Source organism: Rhagoletis pomonella, unplaced genomic scaffold (assembly GCF_013731165.1).
Source record: "Rhagoletis pomonella isolate Grant_MI unplaced genomic scaffold, Rhpom_1.0 Rhpom_scaffold_00002, whole genome shotgun sequence".
NCBI lineage: Eukaryota > Metazoa > Arthropoda > Insecta > Diptera > Tephritidae > Rhagoletis > Rhagoletis pomonella.
The window spans coordinates 10,663,460-10,684,311 of NW_023458556.1; the positions used below are offsets into that span (position 1 = coordinate 10,663,460).

Here is a 20,852-nt window from a genome sequence, read left to right on the forward strand (position 1 = left end):
AATTAACGCGAACTATCAGCCGCTTGAAACTTGCAACTTCTTGAGCTAGAATTTAATGAGTTCTTAATAAAAGGTTAGTGGTTATGTAAAGTTTTGTTCTTGTAAAATTTTGCAGAATTTTTCTAAATTTTTCACAAAGTTTAAAATTTGAACTTATATGGTTTTTGTTAGATAACGAGCTGTATTTTTATAAAAAAAAAAAGAATAAACAGTAAAGAAACAAAAGAAAAATAGTCAAAATTGATCAAAATGTACTATATGTAGATAAAACCACCTGTTGGAGTATGTATGTACGTATTGCGGGTCTTTGTAAACGAGCAACTGCTGGGTGCTTTATCATGTTACATGCGGAGGTAAATACATTAGTATGTATTTATGTATATACAATTTGTACCTTAACTGAAAGAAATTAATATTTTTTTTTATAAATCTCCAGTAAAATATGTAATTATTTTTTCGTGTTAAATTAAACATTAAAAAATGTTTGGGTGTTTACTTATTTATGTAGTTGTCTTGTAGATCTGACATAGTACATACATGCATACTTACATACGTACATACTATTTAGGCGATTGTATAGCATGTGCCCCCAACGAGGACTTATTATTTCAACAAGTAGCGAGTATATACTTATAGAAAGTTGTACCCGAATTAAATCTCGACTGTCATGGACATACTTGCTACATACATACATACATACACATGCATGAGTAACTATTTATGATGAGGTGAGTATTTTTTTTTGCAACAAACTTGTCAAAGTTCAAGTGTTTTTTTTATAGTTCACAAATCAGAACACCGAACGTAGGAAAGCATGCAGGGTGTATAGTATGTACGAGTATGTATGTATTAGGACTGGGAGTTGTATCAGGAGTTCTGTGAATATCCAGATAATTCAAATATTTTAATATTCGAATATCTGATTAAAAAAGTTGAATATCCGAATAACAAAAGGAACGGATATTAACCGAATATTCGGATTTTCGAATCCAAAAATACCAATAAAATAACAATTGTTTGTGTATTACTTTTTAAAACAATTTAGCGAATCCATTCCAATACTATTTAGAATATCCGTATATCCGGATAACCAAATGAACGGATATTAGCCGGACATCCAGATTTCATCCGTATATACGAATCTTCGAACAGATATCCGAATGTACGGATAGTCCCAGTCCTAGTATGCACATTTGTATATAGTTTACTGACGCTAGTTGGTTGCCAGCAACAGACAATATCGATTTTATCACCGAATAGTCGTTAAAAAATAAAGCTGTTCGCTAGTAAAATGATGGATGAACTGTTCATGCGCATCGGAAAATGTTTTGATTTTGAGGCGACTCGATAGGCGAATACAGCGAGTGACTAACGTCATTCGCGTAGTAGTTGGTGACCGTCAGTTTTATTTCCGATTGCTTTAGGAAACAACGTTTGAAGTTGGTTAGCTTTTTTGTGCATAAATACTAGAGGTCAGAGTAGCAAAACAGCTTCTTTGTCAGGATGGCAAGTAGCGGATGAAAATTTCATAAACAAATAGACAACGAAGTTTGGTAAAAAGTTAACATCAGTACTAGTCATTACAATAATAGTAAAATGCTATATTTACCCACAAAACAAAAGATCGTATGTACATACATACATACGTACATACATGATTTGGGATACACACATTTTCATTGGGACACTCTTAAAATCAACAGCCATTTTATTAATTAAAGAAATTCGAAGGAAGTTCAAACGAAAAATCAATACGAAATAAATAAATGCGGAAAAATTGGAGTTGCTCATAGCAAATAGAATAGCATATAGTACATACATATGCACACATTTATGTGTGTATAGATCAGAGTATTCAAATACATATATAGTGCGTGTGCTTAAAAGTTTGCAAAAACGCAGGTCGAATGGCCACAAAGAAATTTACACATCCTATATAGGTACTTGAAAACAAAAAAAAAAAAAAATTAAAAGGAAGCGATGAAAACAAAGGAATTTGTCTTTTCAATTGATACAATATGATATCCTTGAAAGTGCATCAAAAGCATCTGTTGTATTATTGATTTTGCACATATATACATAAGAATACATGTACATATATACGACATGTCTATGCATATCCCAAACATATGCATGTATGTATGTATGTATGTATGCACATGTGTGTAAAATATGAAAAATTTAACATATTTTCTCTATGTTGTAGCTCCACTTGAATGCAATCAGCGAAGCGGATAGAATATCGTCATAACGCAGACAATAGTAGTGCTTACATCGACATCCGAGTAGACCTTTTTCCCCCGGATACACACATTTGTATGTATGCATTTATGTATGTTTGTTGACAACAACAACAAGTGGGAAGGACAGTAAAAATAGCAAACATAACAAGCAACACGCATACATACATACATACATCCACACAATTAGCATCAGCAACAGGAAAGTAATTCCAATTGATCCATAATCGTCGTCACGGCAGACGGAATAGACGCAAAATGGAAGACTTATTCTTGCTGATAATCAAAGAGTCCACAGGGACGAAGCACAATGCATTGCGGCAAACTGCGCAAATCGCCTACGGTGGGTAATTTGGCGTACACACGCGTTTCAGTTACATATTATTTTTTTAAATATTGTTTTTTTTTGTTTTTTTATTTTTATTTGTGCTGTTAGTGCGCTTAATGTATGTACATTAGGGTGCTCTTAAAATACACAAGAAAATCAAAATTTTGGAATTTTCTTCCTTAAGAATTATAAGGAATAGAAAATGAGGAGGCCCGTATTTTTTATTTTAAAATCGGTTAATTGTATTCCGGTGCGCCGCGAAGGCTTTGAAGTTTTGCATACATACATATATTTTATATTAGGAAAATAAATTTTTTCGTAGAATTGCTATAAAATCGTTAAAAATAAATATGTATTTATTGATCGATTTCCTTTTAGAAATCTTCAAACAATCGAATTATGATGCAAACTTGACGCTAAAATTTGACTAACTGTTTTAACTGTTTTTAAAAGATGCGTGATATGGTTACGATCACATTAAATAACTAATATTTCTAAATGAGAGATGAGATAATCGTTTATGAAAAAGTAGATAGTAAAATTGTAAGGTTAAAAATGCATTATAGTTTTATTTTTTTAGCAATTCTACGAAAAAATGTATTTTCCCAACATAAAATATAGTAAAACATCAAAGCTCCCCCGAACGGTAAAACATTACTCGATTTTACAATTAAAAAATGGCTGGGAAAAAATTGGACCACCCTAATAAATATATGTATGTACATGAATATGAGGTAAACACACCAATTATTAAATTTTATCTTTTGACTCATAATATTTTTGCTACAAACTTAAAAGATAAATATGTATGTATGTATAAAAAATTTAGTTCTGATATATGTACAACGGAGCCTCGATTACACCTACGTTAGGGTGGTTCAAAAGTTCATGAGAAAAAGTAAAGTCGGAATTGTAATGGGAATATACATAGCAACTTACTTTATGTGATTCACATTAATGTATGCTTTGAGTTCATATTGTGCTTCCACATCGCCAAGCATAGTTTGTATTAAATTATATACACCTATTTAAACAGATAAGTTATATCGCCAGCATGGCATCCATCGGGATCCAGCCCATGAACTCCGTTCGGTATGTTTCACAGCACTGCAGATGGCGTTAGACACAAAGCGGCCAAAGTTCATCACAATGGGCCTCAATGGATTGCATGTAAGTGAAAATCTAAGCTAAAAATATTGTTAACATACTTATCCAAATATCTTAATGCAAAAACAAATTCCTAAGCACTTCTTTTATGCTACATATGTAAAAAATTCACACCGATATCTTTTAATTTTTTCACATAAGATATATAAGTTGTGTGTTTCTTGCAATTTTACTCTTTTACCTTTTGATTGGCAACTATAACTAAAAAAAAACTGTTTGATCAAAATGAAAAAACCAATTAAAGTTTGATAGCAGCTTCGCTCTCTTGATTAAATTTTGCTACTTTTTGTTGGCTTTGATTTTTTTTTATTTTGTAGTTATTTATTTTTACTCGAGGGGTAATAACAATTTGCACTTGATACATTTTATGAACTACTGTTGCTCCACAAATGGTGGGAGGAGCCTACAGTTCTACCCCACCTCCGAACGGCAGACGATTTTTTATGACAAGCGTGTAACGCGTAGACATAATTTGGTTGAGGCTCTAAAATGGCTATTTCAAAGATGAGATTTTCAGGACGGCCACAAAATGCACTGTGGCTAATTTTATAAGTTTTTGTGGCAAAAAGTCGTTTTTCGTACTTACAAAAATAAACTGTTTGTCATTGGTATTTGATAAAAAAAAAAACTTCAAACCAAATTACGGTGTCTTTTGCTTTTGTCAAAATGGCAGGTAGTCGAAATCGTTGTCTGTTAGTGAAATATTGAAATCGATTTTGTTTTATGTTTTTTTAGCTATAATTATATTTAAGTTGATAATTTTCTATCAATGTCGCACCTTCTCCACGCACATCCCTCCAAGGGACGAAAGGGAGAAGGGTAGTCTCTGTAGAAGAGGTCCTATAAACATCTTCACGGACGGATCGTAGCTGGACGGGAGTTGAAGGAGATCTTATGTTTAGATTGTCGGATCTCTACAGCGTCTTTCAGGCTGAGGAGGCCGCTATAAAAGAGGCGGCCGATTAGCTAGGCGCCAATGTATTGTCGACAAGAAGAGTAAATATCTACCCTGACAGCCAGGCGGCAATCAGGGCGCTGTGTTCGGTAATGGTACGTTCAAAGCTGGTCGGGGAATGCCTGACCTCTCTCTCAACTGTCTCGGAATACTTCTAAATTTGGGTCTCAGGGCACAGTGATATCACTGGAAATTGCAGGGCTGATAAACTGGCTAGACAGGGCACCCTCGAGGTCATCACCTCGGACAGGGAGTTGTAAAATCTTGGGCGTATTTAGACTATCAAAAACGTATAAAATTCATAGTTTCAAGTGTAATTCGTCAATTTCATGTTGCGATTTTTTCGATTTCTTGATACTGTCAGTAATGAGAAGGCAGCGTATTGCTTTAAAATCTGAAAATCGTTATTCAACAGTAAAGTTTGTAAAATGACAAATATGTAGATGAAATACCGCTTATCAAGTCACCGGCCATAAAGATAGGCGGTTTTGTAACTGGTCGATGGGCGGTTTTGCATAGCAAAAGTTTGTCTTTCTCGCGTTCATCATACGCCCCGGTAATCAGAAAACTGTGTACCAAAGAGCAAGCTACGAAGTGTAAAATAAATTTTAATTAGTGGATTTGAGTGAAAGCAATACAATTCTTTAACAGGAAAAAATGATTTTTTTTTAAATAAATAGTAATAATAATTGACAAATATCATATGAAGTTAAGCCTGTACTATTTAAAAAAAATTAGGTTAGGTTATGAGGGTGCGTACGTATGACTAGAATGCCCTCTATGAGTTCCAGGGGGAGGCACATCCTTCTAACCGAAGTTATTCCATGTTGTCAGTATAGAGTCTGTTAAACCATTTACTATGCCGGATGAAAAAGGTGGAGTTCCGATATTTTCACTTCCATTATCTCCCCCAAACTATAACAAAAAGCGTGTTCCCAAATGCATTGTCTGAAAATGTGGTCACTGAGATAGAAAGTGGTGAATCGCTTCCATTTTTTTCCTCATCCCGACAACTTCTACAGATGGAGCTTGTTGGCATACGCCATCGATAAAGCATTGGTGCTATAGCGCAGTGCCCTGTAATGACGCCTGTAAGAGAAGTTACTGCAGATTTTTTTTAGCATTAAGAAGATCGAGTAAGAAGATTTATTATTTTCAAGGATTTCAAAAAGATTTCAACATATCTATGTATTTATGTACATTGTACGCACAATGGCAATCAGAAGAAAATAAATTTACAAGAAACACATCATTTTGACAATCAGTACAAGCGCAGCGAAAATCTAAATTCACCGTTAGCACCACCTTGTATAAATTTTCCTTGGAAAATTGGAAATTAAATATTTCTTTTTTTACCGAACGTATGGCGCATTTTTACATTTGTCGTTATATTTTCGGCATTTACAGTCGGATCTAAGTGATTTCGAGGACACATTTTTTTTGTTCCAAAGTACATTGTTCTAGTATCAACACGCTAGATCTCAGTTATTATCACCCTAACGCCAGTAGATTATAGCTCTCCAACAATCCAAGGATAAGAAAGTTTTTTGATTATTCCAGGAGAACTATTAAAAAAAAAATATTTCTTACTGCCGAATGTGGGTGTCATCGAAATATGTAAAAACACGAGCCCTAATTTCTCATTAAAATTTGTGAAAAAGATGAACGACTTTTTTACGAAGCTACGAATTGAATTGGACTGCATTTTATAAGCGTGTTGAAAAATCTCACTATTAACGTTGTTTTTTTTTGTAATTTTTTTCTTTTGCTGTTGATTCTAAGAAACCACATTTCAAGTTTTGTGAAATTACCAAATTTGTATCAAAACAATTGAATTCTTAATATATGTACTTATGTATATAAAATTTCCAAGATTCAATATTAAAAATGTTCAGGCGTACGAACTGATTTTGGTATGTGTAGTCCACCATGAAAAATGATATTCTTTAGTTAAAACGAAGAGTAATCCTAATATTTTTTTGCTTTACCTTTAGCGTATTATTAAAGATGAACGTTTTTACATCGGTCTGGAACCAGAGGATGATTCTGTGTGGTTGCCCGCACAGTTACTCCGCGCCACAAGTGGAATTTTGCCCACAACCAGCAGCGAGGAGACCGTTATCAATGTTCTACGCTTATTTTTGGCTATGGCTTGCTCACCTGCGTGCACACTAAATGGTCGTCTTCTCATCGAAACACTTTCACGCTGCGGCGAGTGTTGGGAGTTGGGCTCACGTGCCACCAAAGCCGCCTCACTGGCAGCAGCATCACAATGCTTGCGCACTTTTTGCGCATTTCTCATTGAGGAGGCCGAAGAGGTGAAAAAAACTGCACCACCCGGTCTAATGACACAGACACAAGCATCAGCGGTGTACAATGAAGTGATACCGGTAATGCAATGGCTATGCAGTCGTTTAGTAGAGCCGGCGGCGAGTGGTTCGCCCAACAAAAAACCAGAGAATAATTGCTCTCTATACTTAACTGAATGCATTTTGACACTGACGTCAGCATTGCCACGAAATGTTCATGCAAATCCACATTTTACATCATTCCTATGGCAGAAATTTTGCCCAACTCTGGCCGCAGCATTGGGTTCGCCAGGCCGTATTAATTTGGACAAAAAATTTACTTACAAGTGAGTTGGATACATATGTACATATGTACATACATACTATGTATAATATAAATACATATGTGCATGCTCAATTATTTATATAATAATTAATTTCATTTAACATTTAGAGATGCACTAAACTTGATTGAAAACGAAGCACGTGGCTTTTTTACCGGTCCCGGCTTAGATGGTCCCCAAGCCCGTTGCGTGTACTTAACTGGAATTCAGCTGCTGCGGATTGCGGGAGCTTATGGTTCACTGCGACCCATGTTGGAAGCACTCTTCCATCGCATGCTTCTGCTGCCATCGCCACAAAATCGAACCGAGCCACTGAAATGTGTACGTGAAATACTAAAAAGTCCGGAGCGTTTAATAGACCTAGCGGTTATTTTGTACGTTGATAAAAATACTGGCCAAGGATGTAGTGATGAAATGGCATTATTTCGACTGTAAGTGTTTTTTTAAGTTGTCCAATGCACAAAATCACATATCGTCGCCCATATGCCAGAAACATGAATGTGTAAAAATCAAGGCTGAACGTTTTTTTACGAGACTTAACTACATTTATGCAACTGAAATTGTAAAATATTTATGTGATTTCCGTATAACCTAGAATATCCAAAGGTTAATCAATTCAACCCTATAACTCAAAACTGATAAATTTGCAAATTCATGCTTGTGGCATAAGTGTGACAATATGTACATTAAGCAGGTTCGCAAAAGTCGATTTTTGAGCTAGAGTCAATGGCTAGTTTTCCATGTATTTTATATGGATTCGATATTGATCGTAAAACTCTATTTCTCTTCTGGGGGTTCTTAATAATAATACCAAATTATTTGTTTAACCAATTTTTCATAGTAACTATATTTAAAGATCCGCCAAAGCCCCCAGAAAATGGGGGGATAAATAAAAAATGTTTAGTATTAAAAAATAGTTAAATAAATAATTGGGTATTGTTATTGGAAGTCTCCTGTAGAGAACTAGTGTTTTCCGATCAAAAAATATTAATTTCTACAAGTTGTTTTTTCCCCATATAAAATACAAGGAAAACTTTGAGCGCCTTGAGCGACCTATAAAATATTTTTTGATTTACAAATAAAAAAAGTCAACATACATACATATCATCATCACCTTAATTCACAAAGACCCTAACCACTAATTTTTTTTTTTTATTATTTTACAAGGAGAAGCAAAAAAAATTATAAAAATCAAATCATACATATGGAGAGCATTTTTTTTTGGTACTAATACTTTAAAATTTTTAGTAAGGGTGTATTTTAATATATCCTACCAATATCTGTTGGTTGGGGCCTTTGTGAATTAAGGTAACGATATGTATAAAAAAATTGTTGGTTGGCTTTAGATATATTTTTGAGAGGGTTTCCACTTGATTGAAAAGTTGAATTTAAGTAAATTATACCCAAGTTATTAGATATTAGAATATGGGTGTCAACTGGTTAGTCTTGGCAAAGAAAATGTTCATAGCTATACTTTGAAAAGGATTATCATCTGCTTGAAAAGTGGAGCTAGGTAATTGAAAAATTTATCAAAATATCGCTGTCAGACGAAAGAGGTTTCTGAAGGTACTTTGAAACTATAAGTCGCATGAGATTGATATTTAGTGGAGACATTTGCATAGTAGGCGCTTATGGTAAGTAAAAGGGATTGAGAACCATGACTTTGAAATTTGGCGTGAATATATATGTAACTTTGGAAGACGCTTATAGTATGGTATGAGGAGGCGTGGCACATCCCATATGCGTGAAATATTTAATCAGCTATTGGTTTACCCGAAAGACAACTAAATACTCTGATGATTCGAATGGAAAATAAAGTTTTGTAAAATAATGAAAACAAATTTCTATCCTAGCCATTGCTTCTAGCTTAAAAAAAAAATAGAGTTTAACGAGCCTAGTTAATATGTATGCACATTTAAATATTCCCATATTTTCAGTATGATTGATGCAATGGAAGAGTGTGCTTATGGCGTCAGTGCTGGTTCCGGAGTAGAGGCAGGCTTACAGGCAAGCGTAGAATGCATGGTCGCACTACTGGACAGTTTACAAGTTCTCTGCAGTGGTGAACTCACTGAATCGATGATAAGCGACCAGGTAACTATAATATTTATACATACATATAATCATACGTAAAATTTTATATAGGAGCATATCGACGGTTGAGTGGAAGATCGCTCTATCTCAGCAAATGGTTGAAGAACGCCCTATTTCAGCTGCCGTTTTCGAAGCGACAGCCGAGATAGGGCAATCTTCATCTCAGCCGACGATATGTAGGCATGTACTTATATGCCTACGTATGTATTTATCTACAGATTGTGAACACCGTAAACAGTCGTCATGAAACATTAAAGGATGCTGATTATACAGGCCCATTAACATACCAATCGATGGCACGTCTGCCCGCGCCATACCGTGATGCGATTGTAGAATTTCGTCAGAGTGTATTTGAAACATCCTCCGGGTCAGACAGTGACGGTGACCATCCTGAACACGATGCAGCTTCGAATGGTTCGGGTGATACAGAGGGGCCCGAAGAGGAGGAGCAATCAACTTCGAGTGATGAAACATCACGCGTTGAAAACCGATGGCCCTACACACATCTCGAGGCTCCTGTCATACCAGTACGAACCGATATCGACAATGATCGGCAACATGCGCGGGATTTTTCAAAAGCGTTGAGAAAAGATTTGGTGCCAAAACTTTTGCATTTGCGCTCGTGTATTGAAGTTGACGAGGCCATGCAAGAATTTGCATCGGTCGTGTGTCAAGAAAACACAATGAACTTCTCAGATTTCGACTACCACCTGACGGCCATCAATGCTGATGGCATTTACTTAGCGATTTATTCGTCGTTGTTACTCAGTCTACAACTAACAAAGGCTGGCTACTATGACGACCCACAGAAGGAGATATTGATTCCGATGTCGGAGCAGCAATTTGTTACATCTGTCCAGAACACTGGTGTTTTGGTGTACCTTTCGTCTCCTTGGCTCTGTGAATTATACCAGTCCATATTGGTCTCGAATGTTCTAGAAGCGATGAGTAGGGAGGAATTGGAAGGTACCAATTCACGAAGTGCACTGGTGGATATGCTTTGTGATGCTGGTGGGTTGGGACCCACGCAGATGCTCTCCGAGTGGCAGCGTTTACAGATGGCCAATATTAAGTATACCGATGAACAGGATAATAAACGACGTGAGGCTGCCAAGAAACTGTGTCGGCGCCTACTAACCTGCTGCTGGGACTCTATGGTTATAGTTTTGAGTTCGGGTCTAGGTGATCTATCGTGTAACAATTCAAATAAATTGGTGGCCTTGTCGAAACGTACACTGCGTGTCAAAGCAAAGGCCAAAAACTCCAATGGAGAGGCGTTATATGCAATGTGTCTAGATGGTTTACATTCGGTAAAATGTTGAATAACTCATGCGATAATTGTCTCTTTACAAAGTAATTTGAGTCGTTTTTACATTTCTTTTACGTTCAGGCGGCCACCTTAAGTAACAGCTTGAATTTGCAACATTTGGCTGGGAAAATTCTGGGCCTGCTGGCATCAAATGTGTGCCAGACCAACGGACCGAGAATATCAGCTAGTCAAGCGATGTCAATGGATGTGGTGTTGAACGGCGGCTTGAATTTGGGTTCTTATAGCTCGGATTGTTGGCAATCTGTATTTGCGGTTTGCCGGCACGTCAGCCAGTTGGAACATGACATTTTCAGTTTGCAAAATTCAGCGGTAGGCACATCGCCGGGTACAGGACGTCGCGATATGGAGACCGGTGAAAAGCTAAATAATGCTAGCCAAAATGATAAGCTGAACTTGTCCTCACTACCCATAGATGACGACGAAACCTGGTAATATTCTTTTAAAATATAGATATCGAGGGTTTACATATATTCAGTACCTTCTATCTCCGATTTATGATATAAAACTCTACGAATTTATTGGATGGCACAGTTAGAACTAACATCCGTGATGATGGTTAACTCCCACATGGGTCGTGAACAGAAACGTGATAGAGATTATTGAATATAAGCCCTCGATATGCAGCTTTTCTCCAAGGAGAAACTTTTTTATTATACCACTTTGGTTAATTTAGGCAGACATGTTTGTAACCATAAATGCACATCTATTTTTACAGCGTGGATGTCTACAGTTTTCTTCAAGCACCTCTACAAAGCCCTAATACTAATATTACATCCATTCTGAAGGTTTATTCTGGCACTAATGAAACTGTATTACTGAGTCAGGGTGATACCTCTAAAGTCTTGTGCGCCCTATCCCACCAGGCTGAAAATCTTTTTTCTGATGCCGCTGAGCGCTTGAGTCTACCATCACTTTGTCAGTTTCTGAAGAACCTATGTAAAGCTTCTCGTGAACAGCTCTATAAAAATAATGTTACGCGCAAAGGCACCCGTATTTGGTGGCCCAGCAAAGGTTGGAAAAAAATGGACACGCTTCCGATGTCGCTTTTATTGCATCGAATCGGTGACGTTACTTTAAAGGTATTCAAAAGTTCCAGACCTCTTTTGCACATACTAAAGGTGTGGGCAATAACGGGGCCTCATCTAATGGACGTAAGTATTGATGCAGAACTTATCTAAGTTGGTTGCTACATTTTGTCAACTTTCAGGCTTCTTGCCACCGAGATCGTGTGATATCCAAAAGAGCCATCGAATATATACATGACATAATAACGGCACTCTTAGTGGAGCAATCTGAGCTGCCACATTTTCACTTTAACGAGGCACTGCTAAAGCCATTCGAAAATCTTTTGAGCATGGACACTTGTGATGCAGACGTACAGGTACATTTTGCGTAGCGAATTCAATACTTATGTATGCATATGTATGTAAAAATGTATGCATATGTAAACGAAAAATCTCAGAAAAACTGAAGTTTTAGTATACATAATGAAGTGCAAATTTGAAAAATCTCATACATTTTTCGCCATTTTTTGTTTTTTTGTTGACAGTGTAACGCATTTTCTTCTACATAAAAAATTTTTTCTAACATACTTTGAGAGATTTCCGCAACCTTGGGGAATGCTGCCGTTCTTTTTATCACATTGTGTTTAGTGTTGAAAAATTTTTCGCTCTTAAAATAAAAAAAAAAAAAAATTAATAAATTTTATGACGAACACAAATTAAACTATTTACTCAAAAACGGGAATATGTGGTAGATTTCATGCCTTCTGTATAAATGTAGTAGATGCTCAAAACGTGGTAGATCTGCCACAATATAGTAGCACTCCGAGGACTGCCTCCTTGGCTTTCTTAAATTACATTACACACATATCTATATTCCAAAAATTTGCAAAGGTATATAATTCTTGTCAAAGTCGGAGTTTGAACAAATTTCGATAGAACATTTTCTTTCACAAAAATGTACAACTGTACAGTCTACATACGTAAATTAGCGCACACCACTCTCCATAAAAAGCGGTACTATTTTTCTATTGCAATTGTAAAACATTTTATATTTTAAGACTTCCGCTAAAATTCGGAAAAATATCAAGATTTAGGTAAGCTGGATCGTTTTGAAAATATTTCCAAAAATCGAGATTTTTATAAATAAAATTAGTTTTTAAAAATATGTTTGCAAAAATCACCAGATGATCGAAGAGTTTGAGCTTAAAACATCTGCCTAAAAATTTTTAAAAATTTTATAAAGCAACTTTTTTTTGGTGAGGCACGCTAATGTACATATTTATTTAAGATTTTTTCTACTTCCTCTAATTAAAAAGTTAGATAGAGCTTAAGCATAGATTTGTATACTATACATACAGTAACTCAATCAAATTACCATGTTTTAATTTTTTAAATATTCGTCGTGTTTTTCGAGGTAATTTTTGTTTGTGTTATTTTTCTATAAAAAAAAATTGTCCTACCTTTAACCAAAAGCATACAAATCCCAGTTCAAACTTTATATACCCAATAATACCCAATTATTTATTTAACCATTTTTGCATAGTAACTATATTTTACAGGTCCGCCAAACCCCCAGAAAAGCGATTTTTTCCCATACCTCTAAATATTTTTTGATTTCAAAATAAAAAATATATGTATTTTTTCGAGAGCATAAAGATTACGACTTTACTCTTTAACATGCTTTTTTTTTGGACCACCTTAATGTACACATATAGATTTCATTTGTTTGTCATTTTGATCATTGCTAAGAATTTATGTAGATGAAATTCTTGATAAGAATTTAAATGAAATTATTCTTTTTTTATTTTCAGGATCAAATTGTTGCCTGCTTGTATGAAATAGTTGAAGCGCATCGAACGGAAATCCGTTCAGGTTGGCGCCCACTTTTCGGAACATTACGCAATGCTCGCAGCCGTATGCTTAATATGAGTAATATTATCGATATCTTCAGAGTCTTCCTCGATTCCGATAATACTTTAGTATTCGCCAATGCCGGATTGGATTGTATACTCTGCTTGTTATCCTACCTGGAGATTTCAGGCGGTGGAGCATCTAATAGCAATTCAAGCAGCGAAGATGAGAACAACTTTCGACCCACAGAGTTTTTGCACGAAACTTTGCGATTCTTGGAGCGCTGTTCGTCTATTTTAGGATTTATGTATAATATGCCGAAATGTCCAAACTTTCATTCAACATACAAAATTAAAGGTATCTCCTATACACACATAATCGACGCAAACATTCCAAATTCAATGGAAAATTTCACCTACTTTGGCAATGATTACTTACAAACGAAAAATGAACAGCACATGATCTCGTATCGTTCACTGCACATCGACAAGGATACAATTGTGAAAATTGATGAAATGGATAAACCCTCAGGGGTGTTAAAAGTTTGGTTCCTCTTGCTGGACGGCTTGACCAACTCACTCATCGTTTGCCCTTATTCACATCAAGCGCCAATCCTTCAGACAATTTTTAAACTATTCAAAAATCTCCTCGCCAGTCCCGGTATGGACTTCGGGTTCTACTGCATAAACCACCTGTTGATACCGATGATTCAAGACTGGCTACGTTACATAAATAAAACTGGTGCTCCATGGTCATTAATTGAGAAGAACTTTAAGCACTGTTGCTGCATGACCACCGATTTGGTTGTGGAATTTATCGAGAAATCGGTAACTGATAGCCGAAAACAGTGCGTTATGAAAACACGCGTAACTCAAATTGTGCACACAGCGCCCAACCCAACCGCGGGCAGTAGCGCTACTAGCAATAGTAATACTGAAAATTCTTTGTATTCTAAATTGAAATTCGTAACCGAACGAGTTGATGATAATGACAATACTCACCACATTAATCAATATGATAGTTCGTCGTCGAGCGAGGAAAGTGGAGCAAATGTAATTGATTCGCCAACGAAAATATCCGGATCGGCAACATTGGCGCTGAAGCAGCTGCTGCTCGTTTTAATCGAATGTGCCGCGCAGGCGCAGGAGTCGGTGGCACGAGTCGGCGTATCGTGCCTAAAGCACGTCATCTTATCCACTGGCATGCTGTTCAATGAGTCACAATGGATGATTGCATGTTCGGCCATTCATCGCGCCTGCACAGTCACCATCGCTCCACTGCGGCAATTGTCGTTCGCCTTCCATGAGAAGTCGAATAGTTTTTATGGCGACTGCGCCAATGTAAAGGTGGCAGCTCGACGCGATAGTACCGTGGACGAATTAACTCGCATCTACTCATTAGCGCAACAGGTATTTCTTTCCGATAATCAACGAGAGCCAACCCCGAAGGTAACTAGCCACTTGGACAAACATTTGACCGATGAACGCAGCTATTCATTCCTATTATATCCGTTAAACAATGGATTCAATTCGAATCTGGATAACTTTGTGATTCGCATACCATTCAAAAATTTGGTAGTTGGCTTGTTAGCCAATCAAATGCTATTGCAATTAGTTGCGAAGCTTTTACTATCCCGCCTTAAGTGTGTACCACAGGCGGTGTCTACGTGCATTTTCGACAATTATGCAACTTCAGCATCTAGTCACGACTACGACTTGGACTTTCGATCCAAGGAAATTTTACTGCGTTGCGTCAAACAGTATTTGACGAGTTCCCTTGAATTTGACTCCCGCCCTGGTCTTAAGTTTCTAATGCAGAAGGTATCCAACATCGAGTATGCAGCAAATTTATACAAACAAATGACTTCATCGTGGATGATCTACTACATTGCTTTAGTGGATTCGTATTTAAATGATATTGTAGTCTATAATCTGGGACCAGAGGACTTGAATTTTATACTGGAATCATGCTCGCGCCTCAATACAACAACCGTTAAGAAGAAGGAGAATTTTGTACGTTATTTGTTTTGTCTACAGGACGCTTGGAACCTAGTGTGCGAATTGTATTTGAATAACTCAGCAATGCATGATATCGAGAATGGAAAACTGCGCACAGGAGATGGTAGTGAGAAGCGCATTTCACAACACAAGCATATAAACGCCAAACCGATGCGCATATCGATTAACAGTAATTGTGACAATGTCAGCACGTCCAGTCATTCGGAAACGACGGATACCTCGCCCAATAAAAGCATTCAACTGGAGGAGGAAAATGTCACAATGACAACATTGATTAGCGAATTTCAACCGAAAAGCCGTAACAATCCCTTCGATACGAATCGCCCGCAGAAATGTGAATCGGAGACGATTTCACCGGAAATCGAACAACAACGTGCATCCAGCATACTTAAGGATTCGAATTATAAGAAAGCTGCTTTGGCACAACTTGTTGTGGCATCCATGGAGTTGCTGCGTTCTTTGCCCGGCGAAGCCGAGGAGAATCTTAAACTTTTAATGACACCAACTATACGTGAAGCCTTTCGGCTAGTACAATTGCAAGGCAATGAATTGAAAGTTAATCAATTTTAGGCTATGCTTGTTGAGTTTTATTTTGATTTGTAAAAATTCATTGAGGCCGATTTGATTATGGGACTAGCAATGGAATTGATATATAGTACTTATGTATGTAGAACAGAAGTATCTAAGACGACTGAAAGATAATCATGCTGTCCATATACATCATTAATTCATAAATTCATACATACCTACATACATATACATATACATGCATAACTACGTACATATTAAGCATACATAAGTATATACATACATATGTACACAGGCATATGCGCAAGCTTTTTCATATTTAATTACATACATATGTGTGTACTATGTTTAGGTATATATGCACATACATATATATATATATACACATACTCTACAAATATCATACATAATATGTATTCATATTTACGTAAATAATATTCATAAATACATGCATGCATACGTACACATACATATGTGGCATTTTTCGTCAACTGAAGCCCCCATATCACCAAAATTGGTTCGGACGTGGAAAGGGGTTATATTCTTAAAAAAATCGGTAAAAACGTTTTTTTTTTTTTTAAATTATGAGTGGCGTTTTTTGAGTCCAATATGGCGGAAAAGTTTTAATTTATGGAATTCGCTCGAAACCTGTCACTAGGGGTTTTTTGGTGTCGCTGTTTATGAATATGACCATGAATTTTTTAAATTCAAAATGACGGAGATAAAAAAAAAAATGTTTTCAATACGCCATATTGTAGCCGCCATTTTGAATTTTAAAATAGCAAGATCATATTCGTAACCAGCGATCTCAAAAACCAACGAGTAGCAAATTTTAAGTGAATTTTAAATTTCTGTCCGGCTTATTGGTGTCGGATACACATTGCATTTCAAAAAACACCAATTTTTAAAGAAAATATTTTTACCGAATTTTCAAGAATCGAAATGGGTTTTTAACCTGAAAATAATTTCGAAGAGGAGATAAGTGAACTTTCAAAAATTTATCCGTCATTTTGAATTTTAAAAACGCATGGTCATATTCATAATCAGCGACCCCAAAAACCCCGAGTGGCAAATTTCAAATGAATCCAATCACTTCTCAAAATTTTGTCCGCCCTATTGGATTTCAAAAAACGCCATTCATCATTTTTACCGAGTTTACAAGAATATAACCCCTTCTTTCGCCTGAGCCAATTTTGGAGAGAGGGGGGCTTCAGTTGACGAAGAATGTCTCATACATATGTACATACATACTTTACATACACATGCATATATACATACATTATACCCTGCAAGTAAATATACGTATATTTATACTTATACATAAATACATTCTAAGATTTGCTCCCATTTGATTGACGATAATCGTAATTTCTGCAAATGTACATATATATGTACGTAATGCTAAAAATAATAATTTTGAAATACTATGTATATAGGAATAATATGCATGCATATATATATGTATATATGTACATATGTAAGTAATCAATCAGATTGATATCCTTTTGCAAACATAAAATTTCTTCTAACTAAGCATATCGGAACTTTTCAGGCATAACAATTGTCTCGAACCACTAAATGAGAGTGTGCAAACAATTACATATTTACTCGTACTATCGCCAATCAGAATAGGAGTGAATATACATACATACATGCATACGTACATATTTATTAAAACAAATATATATATATATATATATATGCTTTATTTTTATAATGAATATTTGCTTCTATGCGCTTACTACAAAACTATGCACGTACAAATTAAGCTATATTTTTGAATCTGAGAGTAGTACCTACCAAGACCGAATCAACCCGTCACCAGCGTTTTGTCGACAAAAAAAAATCTAACAGGTTTGAAGCCTATTTTTGCCCACAAGTCACGTCCTAATAACAAACTATTTACTACTAATACACGAAACAGAATTAAACTTTTCACTTTCATTGTGATGGCAGCAGACGGCGGCGCGACACATTTCAAAATAAAAACTCAACGAAATGAGTTTGACCAACCAATTTTTTTTTTTAAACTTCGCCTCTAATCGGCAATAAAGTGAGGAAAGCGATTTCTTTTGTGCTTAATAAATATTTGCAAATCTTTCACGAACTTTCATTCAACTCATTCCACCCTCCAAGGATTTGGGTGTTGTCAGTGGATGCAACAATATGCAAAGTTTCAAAATAATTGACCGGTTTTGATATAAACTTAAAAATACCAGATAGACACTACAAACATACATACATACATACATACATAGCTACATACATTCTTGAAGAGGAGCACAACTTTTGAAACTAAATGTACTTGTTTTGAATAAATAGCAAATAGTACATTCGTAGTTGTATAGACGTTTAAGTGATTGATTAGATGTTTGAGGTCTAACTTCAGAGCAGAATATTTCCCTCCAACTCTGTAACACAGAGGATCTACATGTAAAAATGAATGATGACTTAATTTTTTTTTCGTCTTTTCGTTTGATAAAGTACGGGCGTTTAATGATGAGATCTATAGTTAATACAGAAGATGATTAAGTATGAATTGTGTACGCGCCTAACGCTAAATACTTAATTGCTTATATAAATTTATAAAATTATAATAACTGGTGTAAATAGATACGTACATACATAATCGTGTATCGATATTATAATTACTAGCTCAATAATTATTATCTACCTAAATTACAATAAACCAACACTACAATTGAAAAAGTTCATGCTAATGGAGTTACCTTAATTCATACCTACCTAAGTAATACATATGTACATACATACATGCATACGTATAAATGAAAAGGAATCCATAGGCCAAGAGGTTAAAAGAATAATAATGCGCAATCGAGTTAATGGAAATTAGTTTACGCCCAGCTGCTTACAATGTTTTGCTTGCACTACTGAGTTTGGCGTTTTGTTAACGGATACATTTTAAAACCATAGAATATTTTAAATTCCATAAGAATATTTAAAATTCTACTTTTACTTGCAATTCCGTTTAGCCTCAAGCCCTGAATTTGTGAAGAAGAACAGACTGCTGAAAACCGGCATCAATAGTTTTCAAAAACTATCGATTCAAAATGACGGAAAAAAATAAAATGTGTTCAGTACGCCATATTGGGACCGCCATTTCGAATTTTAAAATGGCAAGATCATATTCGTAATCAGCGATCTCGAAAGCCAACGAGTTACTAATTTCAAGTGAATCCAATCAATTTTTCAAATTTCCTTTCGCCCTATTGGATCCGCCACATTGCATTTCAAAAAACACCAATTTTAAAAGAAAATATTTTTTTACCGAATTTTCAAGAATTGCAATGGGTTTTTTTAACCTGAACTAATTTTGAAGAGGAGATAAGTGAATTTTCAAAACTTTACCCGTCATTTTGAATTTTACAAACGCATGGTCATTTTCTTAATCAGCGACCCCAAAAACCCCGAGTAGCAAGTTTCCAATGAATCCAATCATTTTTAAAAACTTTGTCCGCCACGTTGGTTTTCAAAAAACGGCACTCACCATTTTAAAAACAACATTTTTACCGAGTTTTCAAGAATATAACCCCTTTTTTCGCCTGAGCCATAGTTTTCAAAAATTATCGATAGTGGCGGCAGTTTTCAAAAACTAGTCGGGGGGAGTAATGTTCTTTCAATGTAACCAAAATTTTGTTGACCTACTCGTACCAATTTTCGCCTTATCCTAGTGAATTGTGAAACTTTGTTGCAGCTACATACTTAAATTCGTAAGGTAGCAAATTATTTTCCAATCATTTGCTGGCAGGCGAAGCTCTGTGGCTATCCCTCAATGACGGCTCTTGACGGCCTTGATGACGAGGAATCTTTCGAACACATTCTTTGTGACGGTCCAGCCCTGACTAGGCAAAAATTAATGGCTGGTTTTTGACACAACTTATATTCGTTTTTTTCATATCTTTAACGATTATATTATGGACCCAAAATGGAGAGATAGCCAATTTAGCAGCATATGTACACGACTGAAGACCTATTCTGATCTAAATCAATTGATATACCGCTTTTTAGTTCCATTTGACAATGTGTTTTCACTTATTTGATGACAATGCCATTGAATTTGACATAGTGAAAACCAGCCTTAACTTACTTCAAAACTCTATAGTCAAACCCATGGAAATAAGAGATTCGACTACCAAAGTCCTTTTAGGATTCATTAGGGAAGACGATGGTGTCTTGGGCATACTGGGTTAGGGACTATCTTTAGAGATGCAAAAGACCTTTCAGGTCGCATTTTTTTTGCAATACATATTTCGCAAAATAAGATGAATATTGCAAAAAACAGGTTGAGGAGAGGGCGAAAGAGAAATTTCAAAAGGCAAAAAACGTTTTTAAATAGCCCACTAAATATTCATAATATTTTGACGCTAAGTCCATTTGTTTTCAATAGTTCCGCTTAAAGATGTTTCGCTGTGTGCTCATTCATTTTTATGTACGTATGTATGTGTGTATGTATGTATAAGAATGCACGTATCTAGCAATATATTGACACCTACTTGCTGAAAGAATAAGGCTAGCAAGTTTATAAAATTTGACAATATGCAGTATATCTGTATGGAGATGAGTCATAGGTACATATGTACATTAGGGTGGTCCAAAAATGTATGGGAGAAAAGTAAAGTCGGAAATTTAATGCTCTCACCCCCTAGGATTGTTCTATACCAAAAAAAATATACCCCTGTTTTTT

The 20,852-nt window shown here is 35.7% G+C and overlaps 2 protein-coding genes across 5 annotated transcripts in view; both read left to right on the forward strand.

The window, feature by feature from the left end:
• Positions 1–20,852, forward strand: part of LOC118733067 (blood vessel epicardial substance-like) — a gene marked incomplete at its 3' end in the record, with an annotated part of 121,302 nt that overhangs the window by 60,165 nt on the left and 40,285 nt on the right. The window lies entirely within an intron of this gene.
• LOC118733063 (brefeldin A-inhibited guanine nucleotide-exchange protein 3) lies at positions 1,158–16,408 on the forward strand. Of its 4 annotated transcripts, none has more exons than XM_036462246.1 (11): positions 1,158–1,560; positions 2,207–2,583; positions 3,605–3,738; positions 6,685–7,325; positions 7,433–7,753; positions 9,260–9,416; positions 9,635–10,726; positions 10,807–11,174; positions 11,462–11,897; positions 11,954–12,127; positions 13,562–16,189. In XM_036462246.1, exons 2-11 carry the CDS (start codon positions 2,499–2,501, stop codon positions 16,187–16,189), a joined length of 6,036 nt encoding a protein of 2,011 aa, XP_036318139.1. In that variant the 5' UTR covers positions 1,158–1,560; positions 2,207–2,498. The 4 variants fall into 4 exon arrangements, with proteins under 4 accessions (XP_036318139.1, XP_036318140.1, XP_036318138.1 ...); XM_036462247.1 differs by having other exon boundaries at positions 1,158–1,548; XM_036462245.1 differs by having other exon boundaries at positions 1,159–1,553; positions 13,562–16,408.

Coding starts and splice junctions, on each gene's coding strand:
- LOC118733063 (XM_036462246.1), top strand. CDS start 2,499: ATGGAAGACTTATTCTTGCTGATAATCAAAGAGTCCACAGGGACGAAG. Junction 7,754..9,259: donor GAAATGGCATTATTTCGACT/GTAAGTGTTTTT, acceptor CCATATTTTCAG/TATGATTGATGCAATGGAAG. Junction 12,128..13,561: donor CTTGTGATGCAGACGTACAG/GTACATTTTGCG, acceptor TTTTATTTTCAG/GATCAAATTGTTGCCTGCTT.